This window comes from Zingiber officinale, chromosome 8B (assembly GCF_018446385.1).
Source record: "Zingiber officinale cultivar Zhangliang chromosome 8B, Zo_v1.1, whole genome shotgun sequence".
Taxonomy (NCBI): domain Eukaryota; kingdom Viridiplantae; phylum Streptophyta; class Magnoliopsida; order Zingiberales; family Zingiberaceae; genus Zingiber; species Zingiber officinale.
In genome coordinates this window covers 20,022,579-20,042,334 of record NC_056001.1, presented here as the reverse complement: position 1 = coordinate 20,042,334, position 19,756 = coordinate 20,022,579, and the positions used below count along the sequence as shown (strand labels likewise).

The 19,756-nt window shown below is 39.7% G+C and overlaps 1 protein-coding gene across 1 annotated transcript; it reads right to left on the bottom strand.

The window, feature by feature from the left end:
- Nucleotides 1-15,357: 15,357 nt before the first annotated feature.
- Nucleotides 15,358-17,300, bottom strand: LOC122017389 (AAA-ATPase At2g46620-like). Its single transcript, XM_042574990.1, has one exon. The coding sequence runs from the start codon at nucleotides 17,039-17,041 to the stop codon at nucleotides 15,602-15,604; it is 1,440 nt and encodes a 479-aa protein (XP_042430924.1). The 5' UTR covers nucleotides 17,042-17,300; the 3' UTR covers nucleotides 15,358-15,601.
- Nucleotides 17,301-19,756: the final 2,456 nt, after the last annotated feature.

The following is a 19,756-nucleotide window of genomic DNA, read 5'->3' as shown; positions in this document are numbered from 1 at the left end:
TTGATATAATATGCATGTAGTCATGTAATTACATATTATAAAATGGAGCACACAAAAATCATTTAAAGCTCTAACTATTGGAGATGTTTCAATATGTTTTTAGAATGTTGATGTGGCATGATGTGACATATTGAGATCATAAAAAAAACTTTTGTAAAACTCTAATTATTGGAGATGCCCTTACAACTCTTTTTAATTTTATTTCATCATTTATTAGCAACTATTTTTGATTATCTTGTGTGTTTCTTGCCTTTGTATTTAGGGATGTCTCTGTTTGAAACTTATCTCTTTTTGATGAATGTGGATTGTATATTATTGTGACTTGCTCAGGTGAGATAGGAAGGTAACTACAAGAAAGTGTGTTAAATTGAAATTATATAAAATTGATGACGAACTTATTTGTCGGTATAACTTGAGTTGATAATCTCATGTTGTCACTTAATTGAGATGCCTGATAGAGAACTCTTTGTAAGACTCAACTACTAGCGCAGAGCTAGAGATAAGGAGAACGTCGGGAGATTAGTCAACACATTGAGAATGTTAGTGCTAAGAGCTCCCACTGTGAGTTGGAATCTCTTTAAAAATCTCCCTCCCATAGTACTAAAGGGAGATTTTTCAGTTTAATTAAAGCGGCTCTGTAACCACGGAGCCGCTTCTTCAACTTTTTTTTTTATATTAAGATATATTTTTAATAATTGTAAAAAAAATAGAGAACAGACAATAGCCGTTGTCTACTATTGAAAAACGGTTAATTTTTATCTGTTGTTCAATGGTTAAAATTTAATTTTTTAATTTAAAAAAAATCTATAAATATAGGGTTGATTTTATTTTTCCATTCATCCCATTGTTATCTTTGCTCTCTACTTATTTCTTCCTTTCATTCCATATTTGTATTCGAGATGGATGAAAATCTCAATACCTCATTTACAAATCTTTTAAATTCTTCAAATACGGAAGAAAATACATCTTCTTAAAATACTCACATTACTCAAAATATTCAATATCCTCATATTTTCTCTCTCACACAATACCCTCCAAAATTTTAAAATATTTCATATGTTCCGCAATATCCTTCAAATTTCTCAAATTCCCAAAGTTCTTAAAATTTTTTTGACTAATCCAAGTAACGTCGTCCCAACTCCATTTGGTATGTATCTACCCCAAGATTGGTTAGTCATGGGTAGCCTATTGTCCCTTAACGACTGACTAGAGGAGAGTAAATGACCTACACAATAAAAACAAACTCTTCTCAACTTTATAGCTATATTAACATAAACACTTGTACAAAAGAAAACTAATCAAAGAAAGAAGAGACTCAGAGATTTTACTTGGTTACAACTGGGGAGGTTTTTAATCCAAGGAAGATGAAAAGCTCACTAAACAATCTCCTTTAGGCGGAGAAGCCTTTTAAAGCAGTTGAAACACTCAATTACAAAATAAGACTAAAGAATAAATAATTACAAGTGTTGTTCTGACCTTCTATGACCAGAGCTATATTTATAGCCCTAGTCGGGGTGCCTGGAAGGGTTTCAGGCACCTGGAGGGGGATAAACTTTTATCCCCGTCGTAAATGTTAGAGTGTATACTAAAAGTCTAATTTTTTGTATGAACATATAAGAATCACATTGGTCAAATGCATACATTTATGCTAAGTGTAGTTGTCCATTTAATTTATATTGTAGATAACATGGTGTGAGGAGACACACAGAAGATCATGTTATTAGATCCTTATAAATTATAAACAATTGCTCACAACCAAGATAGAATGGGACAAATCATTGGAGTGGTTGTAGTGTAATTAAGTATTAGTTTATCTTGACTAATAAATTACATTAGTACACTATGAGTGTATTGAGTAGGACCAATTGAGATATTATCTTTTTATACTAACTATATAAAAGAACAATACCTCTGTTATTATGGAAGTGTGTATTCTTAATCATGATATAATAACAAACACATATACTTAGTATTTATTTCTTTGATTTATCAAAGGGTGCAATTTAGCTCGTTAAATCAATAGGCCCGATAAGTTAGGAAATGATATTATTTATATGATGTGTTGTTGATTATAGAATGAAACTGTGTCCTAGTAATCTAGGTTGATGATGTCCCCTTGAGGAGCTCATAAGGATTGTCATGTAAACCCTGCAGGTGGACTTAGTTCGACATGACGATAAGGTTGAGTGGTACTACTCTTGGAGCTAGATATTAATTAAGTGAGTTGTCAGTAACTCATTTAATTAGTGGACATTCAATATCTTAAACACAGGGAGACTAACACACTCATGATAAGAAGGAGCCCATATAGTAATATGAGATTGGCGCGGTAGTGCAATAATAACTCTTTAGTGGAATGAGATATTATTAATGAACTTGAGTTGGGTGTTCGGGGCGAACACGGGAAGCTCAAGCTCATCGGGAGACCAAAACCAATTCCTCCTCTCGGTCCCTATTGTAACCTCTTATTTATAAAGTCTTATATCCACCCAAACCCAACTTCTTACCCACCTTAAGGTGGTCGGCCAAGCCAAGCTTGGAGCCCAAGCTAGGGCCGGCCAAACCAAGGTTAGATGAGTTCAAGTTGTGGCCGGCCCTAACTTGGAGCCCAAGCAAGGGTGGTCGGCCACATTGAATTCAAAAGGAAGTTTTATTTTGTAAAACCTTTCCTTTTATAGAGATTCATTAAAAGGATTTAAAAGGATAATTTTAATATAAAACTTTCCTTTTTTAGATCGGTCATAAAAGGAAATAAAAGGAAGTTTTTATTTTGTTGAAAACTTTCCTTTTATGATGGTTTTAAAAGAGAGTTTTAAATTTTAAAATCTTTCATTTTATAGCTTTCTACAAAGAAATAAAAGAGAGATTTGAAATCTTTCCTTATTTGTAGTTATCTATAATGTGAAATAAATATTTTAATTTTTTGATAAAACTTTCCTTTCTTGAAATCATGTTTTATTTTAAATCTTATCTTTTATAGATATCCATAAAAGGATTTAAAAGAGAGAGATTTTAATTTATAAAATATTTCTTTTAGAACTATCCACAAAAGGGATTTTTAAAAGAGAGATTTTAATTTTTGTTTAAAATCTTTCCTTGCTTAGAGAACAAGCATGTGGCCGGCCATGACAAGAAGAAAAGGAAGTTTTAATTTTTTGTTTTAAAACTTTCCTTTTTAGTCATTGGCAAGGAATATAATGAAGTTTTAATTATGTTTAAAACTTTCCTTATTTGCCAAGACCAAGGAATATAAAAGAGAGGGTAGAGGTGCTTCACCTCACAACAATACATCTTCTATTCCTCTCCCGTCTTCCTTGGTGGTGGCCAGCCCTTACTCTTTCTCTCTTCTCCTTTGTTTTCCCTCTTGGTGGCCGGCGGCATATTGGTGTGGAGATCCATTAATAACCAGTTGCTTGAAGGAGAAGAAGAAGAGAAGGAGGTTCTCTTGTCTAGCATCCCTTGGAGGAAAGTTGGTGGCAGAACTTCATCATCTCTTGGAGAAAGTTGGAGGCCGAAACTTGAAAGGAAGAAGAAGGCTTGGGTGGATTCTCATCTTGGTAGATCGTCGCCCACACGACGTCCGAGATAAGAAGAGGAATACAATAGAAGATCAAGAGGTATAGCTAGTTATTAGTTTCCGTATCATAACTAGTCCATCTTTTGTATAGATCTTGAAAAACCAAACACAAGAGGTTATCGATTTTAATTATCATTTTTGTTATCGATTTTCGTTTCGATAATGTGTTTCTATTGAGGTCTCTATCGTTAAACCTTGTTTACTGTGAGAAGTTTAAATATCCGATTTCTTTGAAAGGCTTTATCTAGGTAGTGGTGGATGATCCCATACCCAAGAAGGCCTAGTGCCTCGCCACGTTTGACCTGGAAGCTGATCCTTGAAATAGATATTTGATCAACTTCTGTAATATGATTTAATTTAGGAAGATCACATCGGTTGAACTTGAAGTAAGAATGTTAAGTTTTGTTCCCAATTCAAGTTTAACTTCTAAAGGGAAAATTTGGATTAATAATGTTAAGCATCGTTTGCAATCTAAATTTAACTTTAGTAGAACACATTGGTAGCTAGGATAGTTCTATGCTTGTACAAATTTTTGTATAGGAGAACTAGGACGGTATTTCGAGTAGAAACCAACAGTAAAGGCTTGTGACACCTGGTGTGTCAATAACTTTTTTGATCTGAGCGCCTAGACCAGTTCCGGGCACCGGACTGGGTTAAACATACTCTACGAAGCCGCTGAAACAAGGCGGCCCGGGCTGTCCCGAGGCGGTCCAGGTGCATGGACCAAAAAGTCAAGCTGATGTTGACTTTTCAATCTCAGGCTTCTGTTCTGGTTCCGCTCATATTGGTCTAGATCTTCCACTTTGGTTCCACTCCTTTGGGTGATTTCGACCATCCGGAATATGACTCACTCGAACCCAACTTCTGGCCTTGTTGAGCAAACTTCCGCTCCAACTTCTCATCCTTCGGAAACGCCGCTGATCCGGTAGTGAGAACAGGGGACCCCGCCTTGTGGAGTCAACGCCATGTGGAAGTCAAAGTGGCAGTTATCCATCCGGAAAGGGCCGGGTCCGACCGGACGACCGGACGGCCAGCCGGTGGAATCGAACGTCCGGAGAGGGATGGGTCCGATCAGCTGGCCGACCGGACGATGTTCGGCTGATGGTTAAAGGCGCCTTGTCGAAATCAGGGTTCCGACGCTCAGTGGAAAAGGTCGCAGGGCCGAGCGGACTGCACGCTCGGCCAAAGCCATAAGGTAACATACTGCTAATAGTCTCCACAAAGCACGTGAAGGAGAATCTCCCCAAGTAAACCACCGCATATGTCCGGCTGGATGTTGGGGGAGCTGTCCGCCCGGACGCCAGATCTGGAGCAAAGGGGAAAAGTACAAGGGACGTCTTTTTCTGACAGCAGGTATGTTTCACGTGTAGGTCATGCTCCAAATCTTGTGACAGGGGATTCCGCTGTCCCATCGAGGACATGCTGAGACTGTAGCAGTATGGGTTAGGGAAGCTCACTGACAAGCCCTTACTGGGGTATGGGCCATGGACACGTGTACACCTCGGTAGGTGTACACTCACTTCTTCACTGCCCTATATAAAGGCCCTCATTCTTCGCCGGAGGTACGCTTTCGATGAGTTTTGGAGCCACTTTTTCTCTCTTGAGCTTCGCCTGACTTGAGCGTCGGAGGGTCGCCGCCGGGAACTCCTTCCCGGCCCGACTTCTGTGCAGGTTCGCCGGAGCTTCGTGCCACCAGTCGAAGATCCACGTCAGCAGTCGGAAAGCGCCCCGTGCCCAGCGTCCGTTGATTCAATATTCGGACAGGATCAGCCGCGCACCTCCTTCTCGTCTGCCCGTGTACTCTTCCATAGCACCTCGTACCTTGGATGTACCGAGCCCGTCGACTCTCTCCTGTGTCGTTCTTCTCGCTAGTTATGTCTTTCGCTCGACTTCCTGCTCCTAAGTTCCTACACACTTAGACACATGAGTTAAATACCAATAGGATTTAACTTGACTTGGCTGATCACATCAAAACTACCTTGCGGTACTTACAATCTTTTTTTTTTTATGTGAGCAATTCCAAGTTAAGTTAGGGTAAATTACAAACAAATAACAGTTTGTAAATATTCGCAAGTACAAAAATTATAAAAAATTGTACTACCCTCCCCCTAGACTTAATCTTCACTACTCTCCCTTTGATCACATTAAAAATAGGGTACTTAAAAATACTATTTGGAAAGTCTAAAATAAAAAGTTTAAGGGAAAACATTATTATGACTATTATTCAGAAAATTCTGCTATTTTTGAAAAATCTGGATTTGTGCAATATATACACTAATTTTTAGAAAAAATAATTTTAGAATTATATTAATTGTTCAAAAAAAATTTTGAAAAGTTTTTTTCAACAGTGAGCAGAAATATCCAATGCTGTAAAAAGTTTTTTACGAAATTATGAAGTTGATCTAATCAGTAATAAGTTATTTTCTAAAAAAAATTTCAAAAAATATATTTAAAAATACTTTCCAGTCTAAAAAAAACTGTGGGAATTTTTCTGAAGATGTAATAGAGCAAGTATTTTTACAGATTTTTTTCAAAAATAAAACAAAAATAAATTTTTTTATTTTTAAAATATGATTTTGTAAAAATCATAAAAAATAATACATTGAAAAAAAATTCAAAACTCTTCCATTTGGTTGATAACATAATAAGTGTTCACAAAAAAAAGAAAGTTTGCAAAAAAAATTACTTTGAAAATTATTTTAAATTGTTAACTATAATTTTTGTAAAAAAAAATTTATAAAAAATAATTTAACTGTCAGAAAAATTTAAAATTTTTCTTACAGATAAGTGATGAAATTCTCTTTCTCGTAAAAAATCAAATTCCAATTAATTTCTATAGATATTATGTAAAACAATATATTTGATAATTCTAAGCAAGTAACAAAAATAAATCAATTTAAAGTTCAATATGCAAAAAGAATTAATTTAAACATGATTTTGGAACCTAATTGTTGCTTCCAATTGAGTTTATTAAATATTTCTTAAGAATTAATTATCTATCTACTTTTACAATTTGACCCTTATGATATCTAAAATATCAGTTAAGTCTTCGATGATCTTTAAAATTTTGTGAAATATTCGAACATGCATAGTCATTTTTCAATTTGACTATTTGTGCTATTAATTTTTTATTTTCAATTTTCAACTTATCAAAATCTTCTAGTCTGCATACATTTACTAAAGTCAATTTTAGCTTTGTGTTTTCTTTTTCTAAATTAGCCATCCTTTTAGAATGCATTTTGATAAACTTAAATAGTTCTTTAAGGGATTGGGAAGGTGCCTTACTTACTGTTATTTCGTTGTCCGATGAAGGTGCCTTACTTACTGTTATTTCGTTGTCCGATGCTCCCCCTTCGTTGCTGCTTTCTTCCGAAGTCTCTCCCCTTTATCGATGCTTATCTCGGATGAGCTTTCTTTGTCTTCAGGTATATATTCGGCTATGAGAGTTGTTCCGATAATTTTCTCGGTCTCAAATTCTTCTGATGACGACTCGGTGTCTATTGAGGAGTTGGATTCGGCTTCTTCTGGTTCTTCGTAGAGCTTCAAAAACATTTCCCAAAGTTCTTTTGCACTCTTGTATTTACCAATTTTGTCAAGATCCTTGGTAGGCAGAATACTCAGAAGGTGGAACTCAGCCTTACCATTTGCCATGCAATCGTTGCGCTGCTTTTCAATCCATCGATGCTCCTCAAGGTCTATTCTTTCTTTGCTTTTGGGCATATCAAAGTCATACTTTATCGTTAGTAAACTATTGAAATCAGTTTTAAAATATACCTCCATTCGATGTCTCCAAAATGTGAACTCCCCCTTGAACACTGTGGGTAGATGCTTGCACCGGCCATTTCTTATGCTTTAGTCGGCGGTTAGTCCTTCTGAAACGACCTCGCTCTGATACCACTTGTTGATCCCTTGACGACCGACTAGAGGGGGTGAATAACTTGCACAATAAAAAAAACCCTTCTCGACTTCATAGCTATATTAACATAAACACTTGTCTAAAAGAAAACTAATCAAAGAAAGAAGAGGCTCAGAGATTTTATTTTGGTTACAACCGGGGAGGTTGTTAATCCAAGGAAGATGAAAAACTCACTAAACAATTTCTTTCAGGCGGAGAAGCCACTTATAATAGTTGAAGCACTCAATTATAGAACAAGACTAAAGAATAATCAATTGCAAGTGTTGTTCTAACCTTTTGAGACCAGGGATGTATTTATAACCCTGGTTGGGCTGCCTGGAAGGGTTCCAGGTGCCTAGAGGGGGATAAACTTTTATCCACGTCGTAATGGCTTGCGACACTTGACGGGTCAATAACTTTTTCGGTGCAGGCGCCTGGACTAGTTTCGGGCGCCCGGACCGGGTTAAACCTGCTCTACGAAGCCGTTGAAACAAGGCGCCCCTGAGCTATCCCGGGGGGTCCGGGCGCCTGGACCAGGTCCGGGTGCTCGAACTTAGGTCTGGACGCCTAGACCAAAAAGTCAACTTGGTGTTGACTATTCGGTCCCTGTCTTCTGCTCCAGTTCTGCTCGCATTGGTCTGGATCTTTCGCTCCGGTTCCACTCACTTGGGTGATTTCGGCCATCCAGAATAGGGCTCACCCGAACTAAACTTCCGGCCTTCTCGAGTAAACTTTCGCTCTGGCTTTTCATTCCTCGAAAATACCGTGCGCCTCCTTCTCATTCGCCCGCGTACTCTTCAGCAGTACCTCGTACCTCGGACGCATCGAGCCCATCGGCTCTCTCCCGTACCGTCCTTCTCGCTAGCTGCGTCTTTCGCTCGACTTCCTGTGCTCGTAAGTTCCTGCACATTTAGACATATGAATTAAATACCAATAGGATCTAACTTGACTTGGTTGATCAAATCAAAACTACCTTGGGGTACTAACATAGACAACTCGGGGATGCCTTATCCTTACATATTTTCTTCTACTCAACCACAAGTCATACTTTTGAATGAATCAAGAAGGACTACTATTGATCCATCTATCAATGACAAAGAATATCTAACACCATCATCTGTTCCAACAACTCAGTAACTACCACACTCATCACAAGAAGAGTGTGAAGTTGAATCGGAAAAAAATGAATCGAAACGAAGATTTTGATCTCTCGATGAAGGTGGTCCTTGTGAAGTCATGGGCAACTATCAACACCGATGCAATCATTGGTAATGACCAGAAGGATCAAGCTTATTGAAAATATATAGCTGATTACTGCAACAAACATCACCCCACTAGATCTATGATGAGAAGCTATCAATGGCTGAAATCACATTATTATAGGTTTGCACATATGGTAAATGATTTTTCTGCAACCTATAATATTTTTTATACTCATCATCAAAGCAGTTGGAGTGACGAGAATATGTATGAGAATGCACTGAATATGTGGAAAGTCAACAATAATAACAAGGCTTTTAAGTATATGCATGTGTGGAGGGTTATCAAAGAATATGAGAAGTATACTCCACAGTCAGTTGCTTATTAGTTTAACAAGAAGGTAAGGACATCCGAATAAGGAGGAAACACTTCAACATTAAATCTAGATACTAGTGTTAATTTGGATGACTCTGAAGTTCGCATTTGTCCGATAGGGCAAAAGGCAGCGAAGAGAAAGCGTAAATCCAAAGCTAGAAAGGGAGACATAATGGAACATAGCATCGACAAAGAATGACAAGATATTAAAGAATATCAAATAAAAAAATGACTTTGTAGAAAGCCGATATCTTTCATAAGGATTATGAAATTCTTATGAAGGATACTAGTGAGAAGACGCCAGGACAATTTTATTTACATGAAAAAATGGTTGAAAAAATTAAACAGAGACATGACCTGGTGTAGATGTGTTTAAATTTATTTTATATATTATTATAATTTATATTTTTTATTTGATGTACTGTAATATTTATATATTTTTTAATTATTAATATTATTTCATGTTAGCAATTTATGAATTTAAATTTTATAAAAATTTAATGATATATAATGTAAAATATGAAGGAGAGAAGAGAATTATATATAATAAAAAGTGTGGGACCCATGAAGGAGTTGTTGAGAACTTTTTTTGATAGTAGAGTGTGATGTTTTTTTTTTACTTTTGACGTGGCACGAATATGACAACGAAGGAGCTCTTAGTGAGCTCTAAATACTATGAATGCCCTAAGATTGAGATAAGAAACTGAGTTTGAGATCAAGGTATTGAGAGTATGGGCAGTTGAGACGGTAGCTGAGACGACTGAGAGGGAGTCTATAGTCGAGACTGAAGGAAGTTTGACATTGAGACTAAATAAGAGTCTGTTGCTGAGACTGCGAGAGAGTCTGACTTCCAGACTACGAGGGAGTCTGTGGCCTAGACTGTGAGAGAGTCTGACGTTGAGACTAAAAGGAACTTTGTGGCCGAGACTGAGAGAGAGTCTAGTGTTGAGACTAAAAGGAAGTTTGTGGTTGAGACTGTAAGAGAGTCTGGCGTTGAGACTTAAGAGGGAATCTGTGGTCGAGACTGTGAGAGAGTATGCTATTGAGACTTAAGAGAGAGTCTATGGTCGCAACTACGAGAAAGTTTGGTGCTAAGACTAAAAGGAAGTCTGTGGCCGAGACTGCAAGAAAGTCTGGCGTTGGCGTTGAGACTAAATAGGAGTCTATGACCAAGACTGCAAAGAATCTAGCATTGAGATTAAAAGGAAGTAAAGTTGCCTTGCAAGAGGAAATAGACGAGCAAGAAGTTGCAATTTTACTTTGACTGACTTCTTGGGCGAGATGTTGGTATTCTTATGTGTCGTGTGAATGTGATTGACGACAAGTGCAAAAATGGCATGTTCCTTCTGAAGGCATTTGGCTCAACCCTGTGGCAAGTGTAGGAACTAGATTTACAGTTTGCACTTCTCTCTCCATGAGTTGGGATGTAGTTGAGAGGTTGGTGAGGAAGTTGGTTCTTGATGGGTGGCTGGTGGGGCTTTTTGTCTGAATGAGGGGAGGCGACAACATCCCCTTTGTTCATCAATTGAGCTTTCTTCAAATATATGTATTTTCAGCCTTTTCTAATAGTTTTTTATAGTTCACAGGAGGCTTTTTCACCAAGGATATAAAAAAAAATCTGTCTATCGACCTTGAGAGAAGGCACTCGTCAAAATCTCTAAATGAGTTGATGGAACGTCTTAAATGACTCGGTTGAATCGTTGGAGATACTCTTAGGGTCCTTGCTTTATGGTGAACAAGTTGAGAGACGTCTTTTGATACCTCTTATTGTTGTCGAATTGATTCAAGAATGCAACTTTAAATTCAACAAAAGAATGGATAGAATAGTTAGGCAATATACTAAACCATCGTTGAGCTAATCCTAATAGAATAGTCAGGAAAACTCGGCATTTAACATCGTTCGTGTAATGATGTAGCAAAGAAGTATTTTCAAAATGGCACAGATAATCTTCTTGATTTGATGACTTCGTGTATTCACCCAACTCTGGTTGTTGAAATCTTCGAGGCAGTTCTTGTTCAAGCATTGTTTTAGAGAAAGGCGTTTTTGGATCATTCCCCTCATTGGAGACAGTTGCGATCATAGGATAGTGTTTCCCTTACTTGTGATTTATGTGAATCCTTAACAGAGAGTGCAACACCATGATTGATTGAGACCATTGCAAGTGGGACCCTATTAAGGGTGAAGGCACCTTACCAGCAGGAGGGGACACACTTGCTAAAGGGGGGAGTTCTCCGACCAATGGGGGTTGCGGGAATTAGGGTTGTAAATGAACCAAGTATTCGTGAATAAACTTGGTGTTCAGCTTGGTAAGAGCTTGTTTATGTTCGTTCGATATACATAATCTTAAATAAACAAGCTTGAACAGCTCGTTAAGCTAAACAAACAAGCTTGAACACATATGTGTTCAGCTCGTTAACTTTCGTGAATAACGTTCGTGAACAACGTTCATGAACAATGTTCACGAACCGTATTCATTAATAAAACTTCTTTCAATATGTTAAATAAATAATTAAATTAATTTAAATTATCAAGCTCAATAATTAATTAAACAACTAAAAGTTTCAAACAATCAAACAAGCTTGAATTGAGAGCTTGATAACATCTAAATGAATCAAGCTCGAACCAAGCTCAAGTCAAACTCAAACCAAGCTCAAGCCAAGCTTGAATTGAGAGTTTGATAACATCTAAATGAACCAAGCTCAAGTCAAGCTTCAAACAAGCTCAAACTCATAAAAAATAAACCAAGCCAAGATTGAACACTCATTTCAAAAACTTGGTTCATTTTAAGCTCGGCTCGACTCGGCTTGGTTACCTTATCAAACAAGCTTGAACACTCCAAAGCTCGGCTCGGCTCGGCTCGATTTGTTTACAGCCGAGTAGAAATTGGTATTATTGTAGGAAACCCTATAAGACCTTGGACACCATTTCGTTAACGTTCTCTTGTGCTATAAGCACTACTCTGCCACGTCTTCTTTGCCCCTCCGGTTGATACTAAGATGTCGAGAAGTCGCTGAGACCCAAGATGCCTAGAGGACACATGTCCTGGAATGGCAAGGGGGGGCACCAGAAAAAAAAGGGTTGTTGAGACCTACCCCTGTATCAAACGTGAGTCTATGGGGAATGAGCCGATTTGATGAGACTCAGATCTCACCTAGGTCCAGTTTGATGCTTTGAGAGCCAGTTTGACTTTGACTAACAAGTTAGCACAATTGTCGACTTCATGCAATTAGGAATGTAAATGAACCAAACAGTTCGCGAGCTATTTGGAGCTCGATTCGGTAAAAAGCTCGTTCGAGTTCGTTCGTTTATCTTATCGAGCCGAGCTCGAGCTCGAGCTCGATTTCGAACTCGACAGTTTTATCGAGTCGAGCTCGAGCTTAATGATATCGGCTTGTGAGCTCGCAAACATGTTCGTTTATAGGCTCGCGAGCCAAAAAAACGAGCCTTAAATCAAGCCAAAAAACGAGCTCTAAAACAAGCCAAAAAAACGAGATCTAAAATGAGCTTTAAAATGAGCCAAAAAACGAGTTCTAAAACGAGCCAAAAATGAGCTCTAAACGAGCTCGAAAATGAGCCCGAGCTCGCTTAACGAGTTAGACTCGTTAACTTTGATAATCGAGCTAATAACGAGCCGAGCTTGAACTGTTCGCGAACTTGATAATTCTAAAACGAGCCGAGCTCGAGCCTTGTGAAAAAGCTCGATTCGAGCTCGAGCCCGAATATAACTTAAACGAGCCGAGCTCGAGCCTAATACTGTTCGACTCGGTTCGACTCGTTTACATCCCTACATGCAATATGTGGGCGTTACATAATTCAGCCTTATCAGTCTTGTTGCTGGGTACCTAAAAATCTAGATGCTGTCAACTTCTTTTGAATGTCCAAACACCTTAGTTTAGATGCTGTCCACTTTTTTTTGGATGTCCAAACAACATCATAACTGATTATTTAATTGTGGTCGTCACTTGTGAATGTGACTAAACTTGGATGTATTCATGCCATCAGATAGAGATTTGTTACATGTTATTTATCCAGAGGTGTCAGTATCATACCAAAATCCTTGACGTATATAATGGTGGATTAAGATTATTCATGACAATTTTATATAGAGATTACGAGTGCATAAGGGTTAGTTGCTTTTAAATAGTTGAGCATTCAGTTTATTATACAGAGAGAAGAATCTTTTTTTGTTCTCAGCTTTCTTCATGTGAACCTTTATTGCAGTCTAAAGCCTGAACCTTTCGACTGCTGCATTACATCACCTACAGAAGAGTATCTTCTCTATTTCTCCTACTAAAAGATTTCAATTTTTTTTTTCTTCTTCTTCTTCTTCCATTTTGAATCAATCAAGAAAAATCCAAAATAAACATCATCATAATTTCTCCAAATTGATTGCAACCAAAGTGGATTTGAACACTCGAGTGGCTGAGCAGACATCAATCTAGCTCTGCTCTGTTCCATGTCGACTCCTTTCTCTTAACTTTTGGTTGTTGTGAAGTTAATGTCCCTGGAGCACTCGCCCTTAGCCATTGATGATGCTCTTTAATGCCTTTTCTTCTTTCCTAAAACGATGCAAACCACTGCCCGGAGCAAGATGACAGAATCTCTTCGCCACAGCTCCTTGGGAGTGAAAGGTGTTCTCTGATGCGTGTCAGAATCAATAAAGCTCGATAATACAGTTATTGCAATGAGTTCCAAATGCTGAATTTGTTGAGTCTTATCAAGAAGTGAACAGGGGCACGAAGTGCAGATACAGATAATGAGATAAGAGAAGAAATCAGAGGTGCAACAGAGTGCCGTGAGCACCAGCAACTTGAGAAGACTTGGTTTATCTGAACAGATTCCTACGGTTCTTATTTCTTTATTATTATTTTTTTAATCCAGCTATATAACTCTCGTCCAACTAATCCTAGAGGTGCACGATTCCACTTCACGTACCGACTATTGTATAAATCGGGAAAGCCCAAGTGGTTCAGACATGGCACCCATGCCTCACAAATGGTTCAAACTTCTCATTAAATGTCCAACATGAGATTTGACGTAGATGAATTCTGACATAATATCACTAGTAATTCAAATTCCACAGCAAATGCTCAATGTGAGATTTGAACCCTTGAATGGAATAATCTTTGTATCTTACCACAGCACTGTGCCCCGTGTTGATATTTCTTTGTTTTTCAATGCTCGCCACATCCTCCACTGAGTGAAACTTATTCGCCTTCCAAATACTCTACTCTCTACCTTACAAATAAATAATTAAAACAGTACGTTACCAAACTGTGCTTCTAAAGTTTTATAATATCTAAATTGGGTGCATCATTTTTTTCCCCTATTTATAAAACCCTAATCTCTTTTTCCCCTCGCGTCTTTAATCTAGAACACTTATTGATCTAAAACTTTTTAAAACTATCATCTAGTCTACTAGAAGTCCATAATACCTTGAGCAATCCCACTATGATCTCAAGCTATTTTGGACATATAATAAACTAAAAATATTAAAAGGGAGTCTTGGTGTAATGGTAAAATTATTATTATATGAAATTGAGGTCATGAGTTCTCGAATTGCAATCTAATGTGGTCCGACTCTTTTTTGATTAATCATCTAAGACCTCTAGAGAGTTAAAAACACAATTTACAATTCATCCATAGTCTCATTTACTAATTTGGAGGGTTTTGCCTATCAAACTGCTTTAGACAAAATAGCTTGTTGGTCTAAAACTTTTCAAAGTGGTTATTTGAGACTACAATGAGACTAGAATACCTTAAGCAGCCCCTCCATATGGTTAATTTGGAGTGTTTTTGCCTATCAAGCTGTTTTGGCCGAGAGGTTTGGTGTTTGGAATCAAGCAATATTGACTTCAAATATAAAACCGACTCTAACTCGGTCAGTTTGAGCATCTCACTTGGTCATAGCGTGCAATTTGAATATTCTGAAATTTTAGCCGTGAGGATTTGACAAAATGTTGATGAAACGACTAGACGTCTGACCTGAATTAAAATCAGCAAAAGACAAACTTGTAGACTAGAAGGGGAGTTCTCACGTTAGATACTTGTCAAAGCTGAGTGTCAGCGTTGACTCAGGGCCTGTTCGTGTTGAACAAATCTGATGCCGTGTCGTACCATTTGCTTAATGGTAATGTGGCACGATTCTAATTCGTCTTTCAAGCACAAACTTTTCCAGCGATGGAACATTATCGTCCACAGTTTCAGGCCATCAGTTTTGATCGCAGAAGCTCGAATGAAGAACAATTTTTTTTTCTGGCAGAGGAAATAGTTGTTCATTCGATGAAAAACAGAAGAAAAGATGAAGAGTTGATAACTGAAATGTAATCTGAGCAAACTGTGTCATTTACAGTATTCACAAACGACGATCGATTGAGTTTGCCTATCTTTCTACAGCTACAATGGCTGCTTCTTCCGTCTCCAAAACAAAAAAAATGAAGGCTTCCGTACCAATTCTTTGATCATCCCATGCTAAGAAAACAAATCTAAGATAATAAAAAATAGAAAAGAGGGAGTAAAAAGATCGAATTTTGCATGAAAAAATCGAGTAAAGTTAGTTCTTCAACGTGGAACGGTCCTTATCCAACTCCACGGGCACCGCGCCTTCCTTCTTGCTGCCGCTCCTCATCCTAATCAGCCCGTACAGCTTCTTGAACTCCTTCCCGAACCCCATGGCGCCGTTGCTGGAGTCGCCGACCGAGTTCTCCAACCTGCTCCAGGCGCCTCCGTCGCTCAACCTCCGACAGGCGGCGCTGTTGATACGTGAGGCGGACGGCGCGTGCTGCTGGAGCGCGCTGATGACCGACTTGAGAGCCCGGCTGGGCGAGCCGCGGTTCGCGATCATGATCTCGCCGACCTCGGCCGGGCTGATCCTGGCGCCGCTCTGGAACACCTCCTCCACCTGCGGGTACAGCTTGTGGTCCTTGAGGCCCAGGTAGTTGTTCGCCAGCGTCTTGAAGGCGGTGAAATCGCAAAGGGGGAAGTGGATGTGAACGTCGAGGCGCCCAGGCCGCAGCACCGCCGGCTCGACCGCCTCCATCCCTCCGCCGTCTGAGTTCATGGTGAACACCATCACCCGCTCCTCGCCGCAGCAGGAGAAGACGCCATCCATGAAGTTTAGAATCCCCACCTCGCCAACGCCCTTCCCCTTGAGGTGCCGGTCGAGGTCCTCCACCAGGATCACCGACCGGGGGGTCGTGCCGAGGAGGAGCGCCTTCAGATCGGTGCCGTCGGCGGAGACGCGGGAGAGGTCGACGTCGTAGATGTCGTAGCAGAGGAGCTTGGCCATAGCGGCGACGAAGGTGGACTTGCCGGTCCCGGGTGGGCCGTAGAGAAGGTAGCTCCGCCGCCAAACCCTACCGAGGCGATGGTAGTACGCGCGGCCCTTGAGGAAGAACTCCAGGTCGGCGCGGACCCGCGACTTGAGGTCCGCGTCCATGGCAACCGTCTCCATGCTCGCCGGATGGGTGAAAGAAACCGACCGCCACCGCGGGCCTCCGCCGGACAAGGTGTACAACCTGACGTCCCTCCGCCGGAGCTCGAGGTCGTCGGCGACCGATTCGACGTGCTGGAGGTAGGGGCGAAGGAAGCGGGTGCGGTCCTGGCGGCGAAGCCGCAGGACCAAGCGGCCAGAGACGTTACTCCAGGTGACGCGGGCGCCGAGGAAGAAGTCAACGGCGGAGTGGCCGGGGCCGAGGAGGAGGAAGAAGTCGTTCGGCTTACGGCCGGAGGAGAACAGCATGGCGGAGTCGGCGTGTTCAAGAGAGGGGAGGGCGGCGACGTAGGTAACGGCGCAGCGGTAGAGCGGGTTGTCTTCGCCGACTTCGGTGCGCTGCGGGATCTCGAAGCTCTGGTAGGCTTGCGTGCGCTCCTCCGCCCAGCGCCACCACCGGCCCAGCCAGAACACCAGCGACTTGAAGGAGAGCACGAGCCGCACAAAGAATACTCCGCCCACCACCGCCACAAGCAACGATGTGGGACTATTCACCACCATATCTCCCCCTCCGGCGCCGCCGCCGCCGCCTCAACCAGTGGTCGAGAACTATAATACAGCAGCGGAGAAAATTTATCAAAACCGAGGAAGAGCGGAAAGAGACCAGAGAAAAACACGCAATTCGTTTATTTGGAGAGAAAGAGAGAGAAATATTTGTGAATAAATACAAATAAGCCAAAAGAAGAGAGACGGTAAATAAAAATTAAAAAAAAAAATAAAAAATAGCTGTGGATTGGGAATTGTATTCTACGGCGACGGATGGAGCTCTGAGGTTTGATTCCTTGGATGGAAAAGAAAACAATAAATAAAATAGAGGAAGGGAATCCGTCCCTTCCCAGTTCCCTCCCTCCTTCCAAGTTATTATTTTATTATGACGGCTGGCCTGTTGGTTGGTTTTAAAGATGGATTCAATAATGGCGTCATTAGTGACTGTTTAATCAATAATGTGCCGTCTTCGGTTGGTCTTGCGTTTTCCTCGTCCGAAAGGGCCAAAGGAGATCCCGACGTGTTGTGTTTGGGTGTTCTGTTTAAATACGCAGCCTAAGTAAACACTATTCGTGGAGATTTTGCTATAGTAATAGAAATTATTTTTAATCAATTAAATTGAAAATTTAATACCACGATGGGAGTCGTGAATAATCTCATATTCATCCCCCGTTATTACACAAAGGATAAAACAAAAAATTATTTTACTTTTTATAATATTATTTTGAGGAATTATTTAGAGAAAGCAGTTATAGTTATAAAATCAATAAAATTATACTTTCCTTGTGTATTTTTCCTTCTTGCTTGGTAATGGAAAATATTGTAAGGTATTTGTGCCCATTGCCTAATATATATTTCAGTGAGTAGCAAGTGGTTTATATATTTTTTAATTATACAAAAGATGTTTGCATGTGTCTATACTTTATTGTATGTTGAAGCGTGAATGGTGGAGGGAAAGTTATCATGTGGGAAAAACAAATGAGCAGTGGAATTGGTACAACATTTATCTAATTGGAGGATTTGATAAATAGATTGACACTAAGGAAGATTTGATTATTTGAATTCATTGCTCATTCAAGACTATATTAATGCGAGTATTTGAAGGAAACTGTATCACAGCCCTCTGAGAGGGCCTCAAGAAAATGTGTAATCTTTTTTGGACTTTTGATAAACTTATAATCACAAATATATCCCATGACTTTTTTGGACTACATTATTATAACTTTGTTTTCCTTTTTTGCTTTGATTAGCTAAATTTCAAAGACGCAATTGGCGAATACTGATCATCTCTCAATGGGTAGGTGAACTCCAACTCTAACATCGGATTAGGGAATATATTAATTGAATTGTTGAATCTAAGGCAGCAATAACTGATTTTCCCAACGCACACCTCGCTAATATTCCTGTCCAAAAGCGAAGAAGACGGAAATCTGGGAGATGGCTAGAAGTTTGATGCGACAAAGACTTCACGTACTCTTGTAACACAAAAATATCAATGCCGAGCTAGAAGGGGTTCTCGGCGTTGATCTTCCAACGCTCAAGTCAATCTCCATGAGATAGAGAAGGGCAGTATTGTAGCAAAAGAACTTGTAGAATGATGAAGTTACGCATACCTCTTTCTATAAATGAGAACCTCTTTTATATTATCATTGTAGTCTTGTGCACGTATCTCAAAGTATATGCACATTTTCACAAGTGTCTTATGAAAAGATAAGTCAAAAAATACCGCTGACACATTTCCTTAAACGAGCATGCATATCTCTGATGTAACAATCTGGAAGCTTCTATCGTACAATTTGCTAGCGGAAAATGCTTTGTTGTCTGTGGCACAAACCTACAAAAGAATAAGATGAGATATACGGATGGGTCCCGCTTTAGGCCGAGCAGTGGCCGCTCGGCCAGGACACGCCCGCTCAGCTATGCTGCACCGAGCAATCTCCGTTTACTTAGCTTTCTCGTTGTCAGAGGGCTACCTCTCATTCGGACGGACAAGCCTCCCGCTCGGCGAAGATGACGACCAGGGGATGCCCTGTCTGTTTGTCTCTTAACCTCGAAATACCTGTTTGGCCTTGTTCGTCCACTTGGACATGGCCGGTCGTAACTGACCCGCTCGGTCGTAGCTAACCCACTCGGACATAAGCAGGGGCGTAGCTACATAGGGCTGGGGGTGCCCCCCCCCCCCCCGACCCCCCGAAATTTAGAGAAAAAATAAATTATTTAAAAATAATTTAATTATAAATTCTAAAAATATCAAGATTTTTTTTACAAATTGTTCAATTAAAACAAATAAGAGAACCTAAACTTTTTTTTTCTTTCTCTCGATATTTTTTTCCCTCCCATTGCCTGTACTTTTTCCCCTCTCCCTTCCCGTATTTTCTTCTTCCTTCTAATCCCCTTTCCTTTTTTCACTCCCGTGGTCGTCTTCCTCTTATAATCCCCTTATTATTCTTTCCCTTTCCCTAATCCTAATTTTACACTCAAAATCCTCCGCCGCACATTGATATCGTTGTCGTCCATGTTGTTATCGCCAAATGCCGCTATCACTAGCACTGATATTGTTTGCTGCCAGCGTTGTCATCGTCGCTTCACCGATACTCCACAGCAAACGCTTTTTGATTAAGGTAAAGTTTTCTTGCTTTATTTCTTTGGATTACGAATTTAAGTGTTGGAAAAACATATAATGTTAATTTTTCATATATTTATATTTTTGTTTGCTAGTCAAGCATTGTT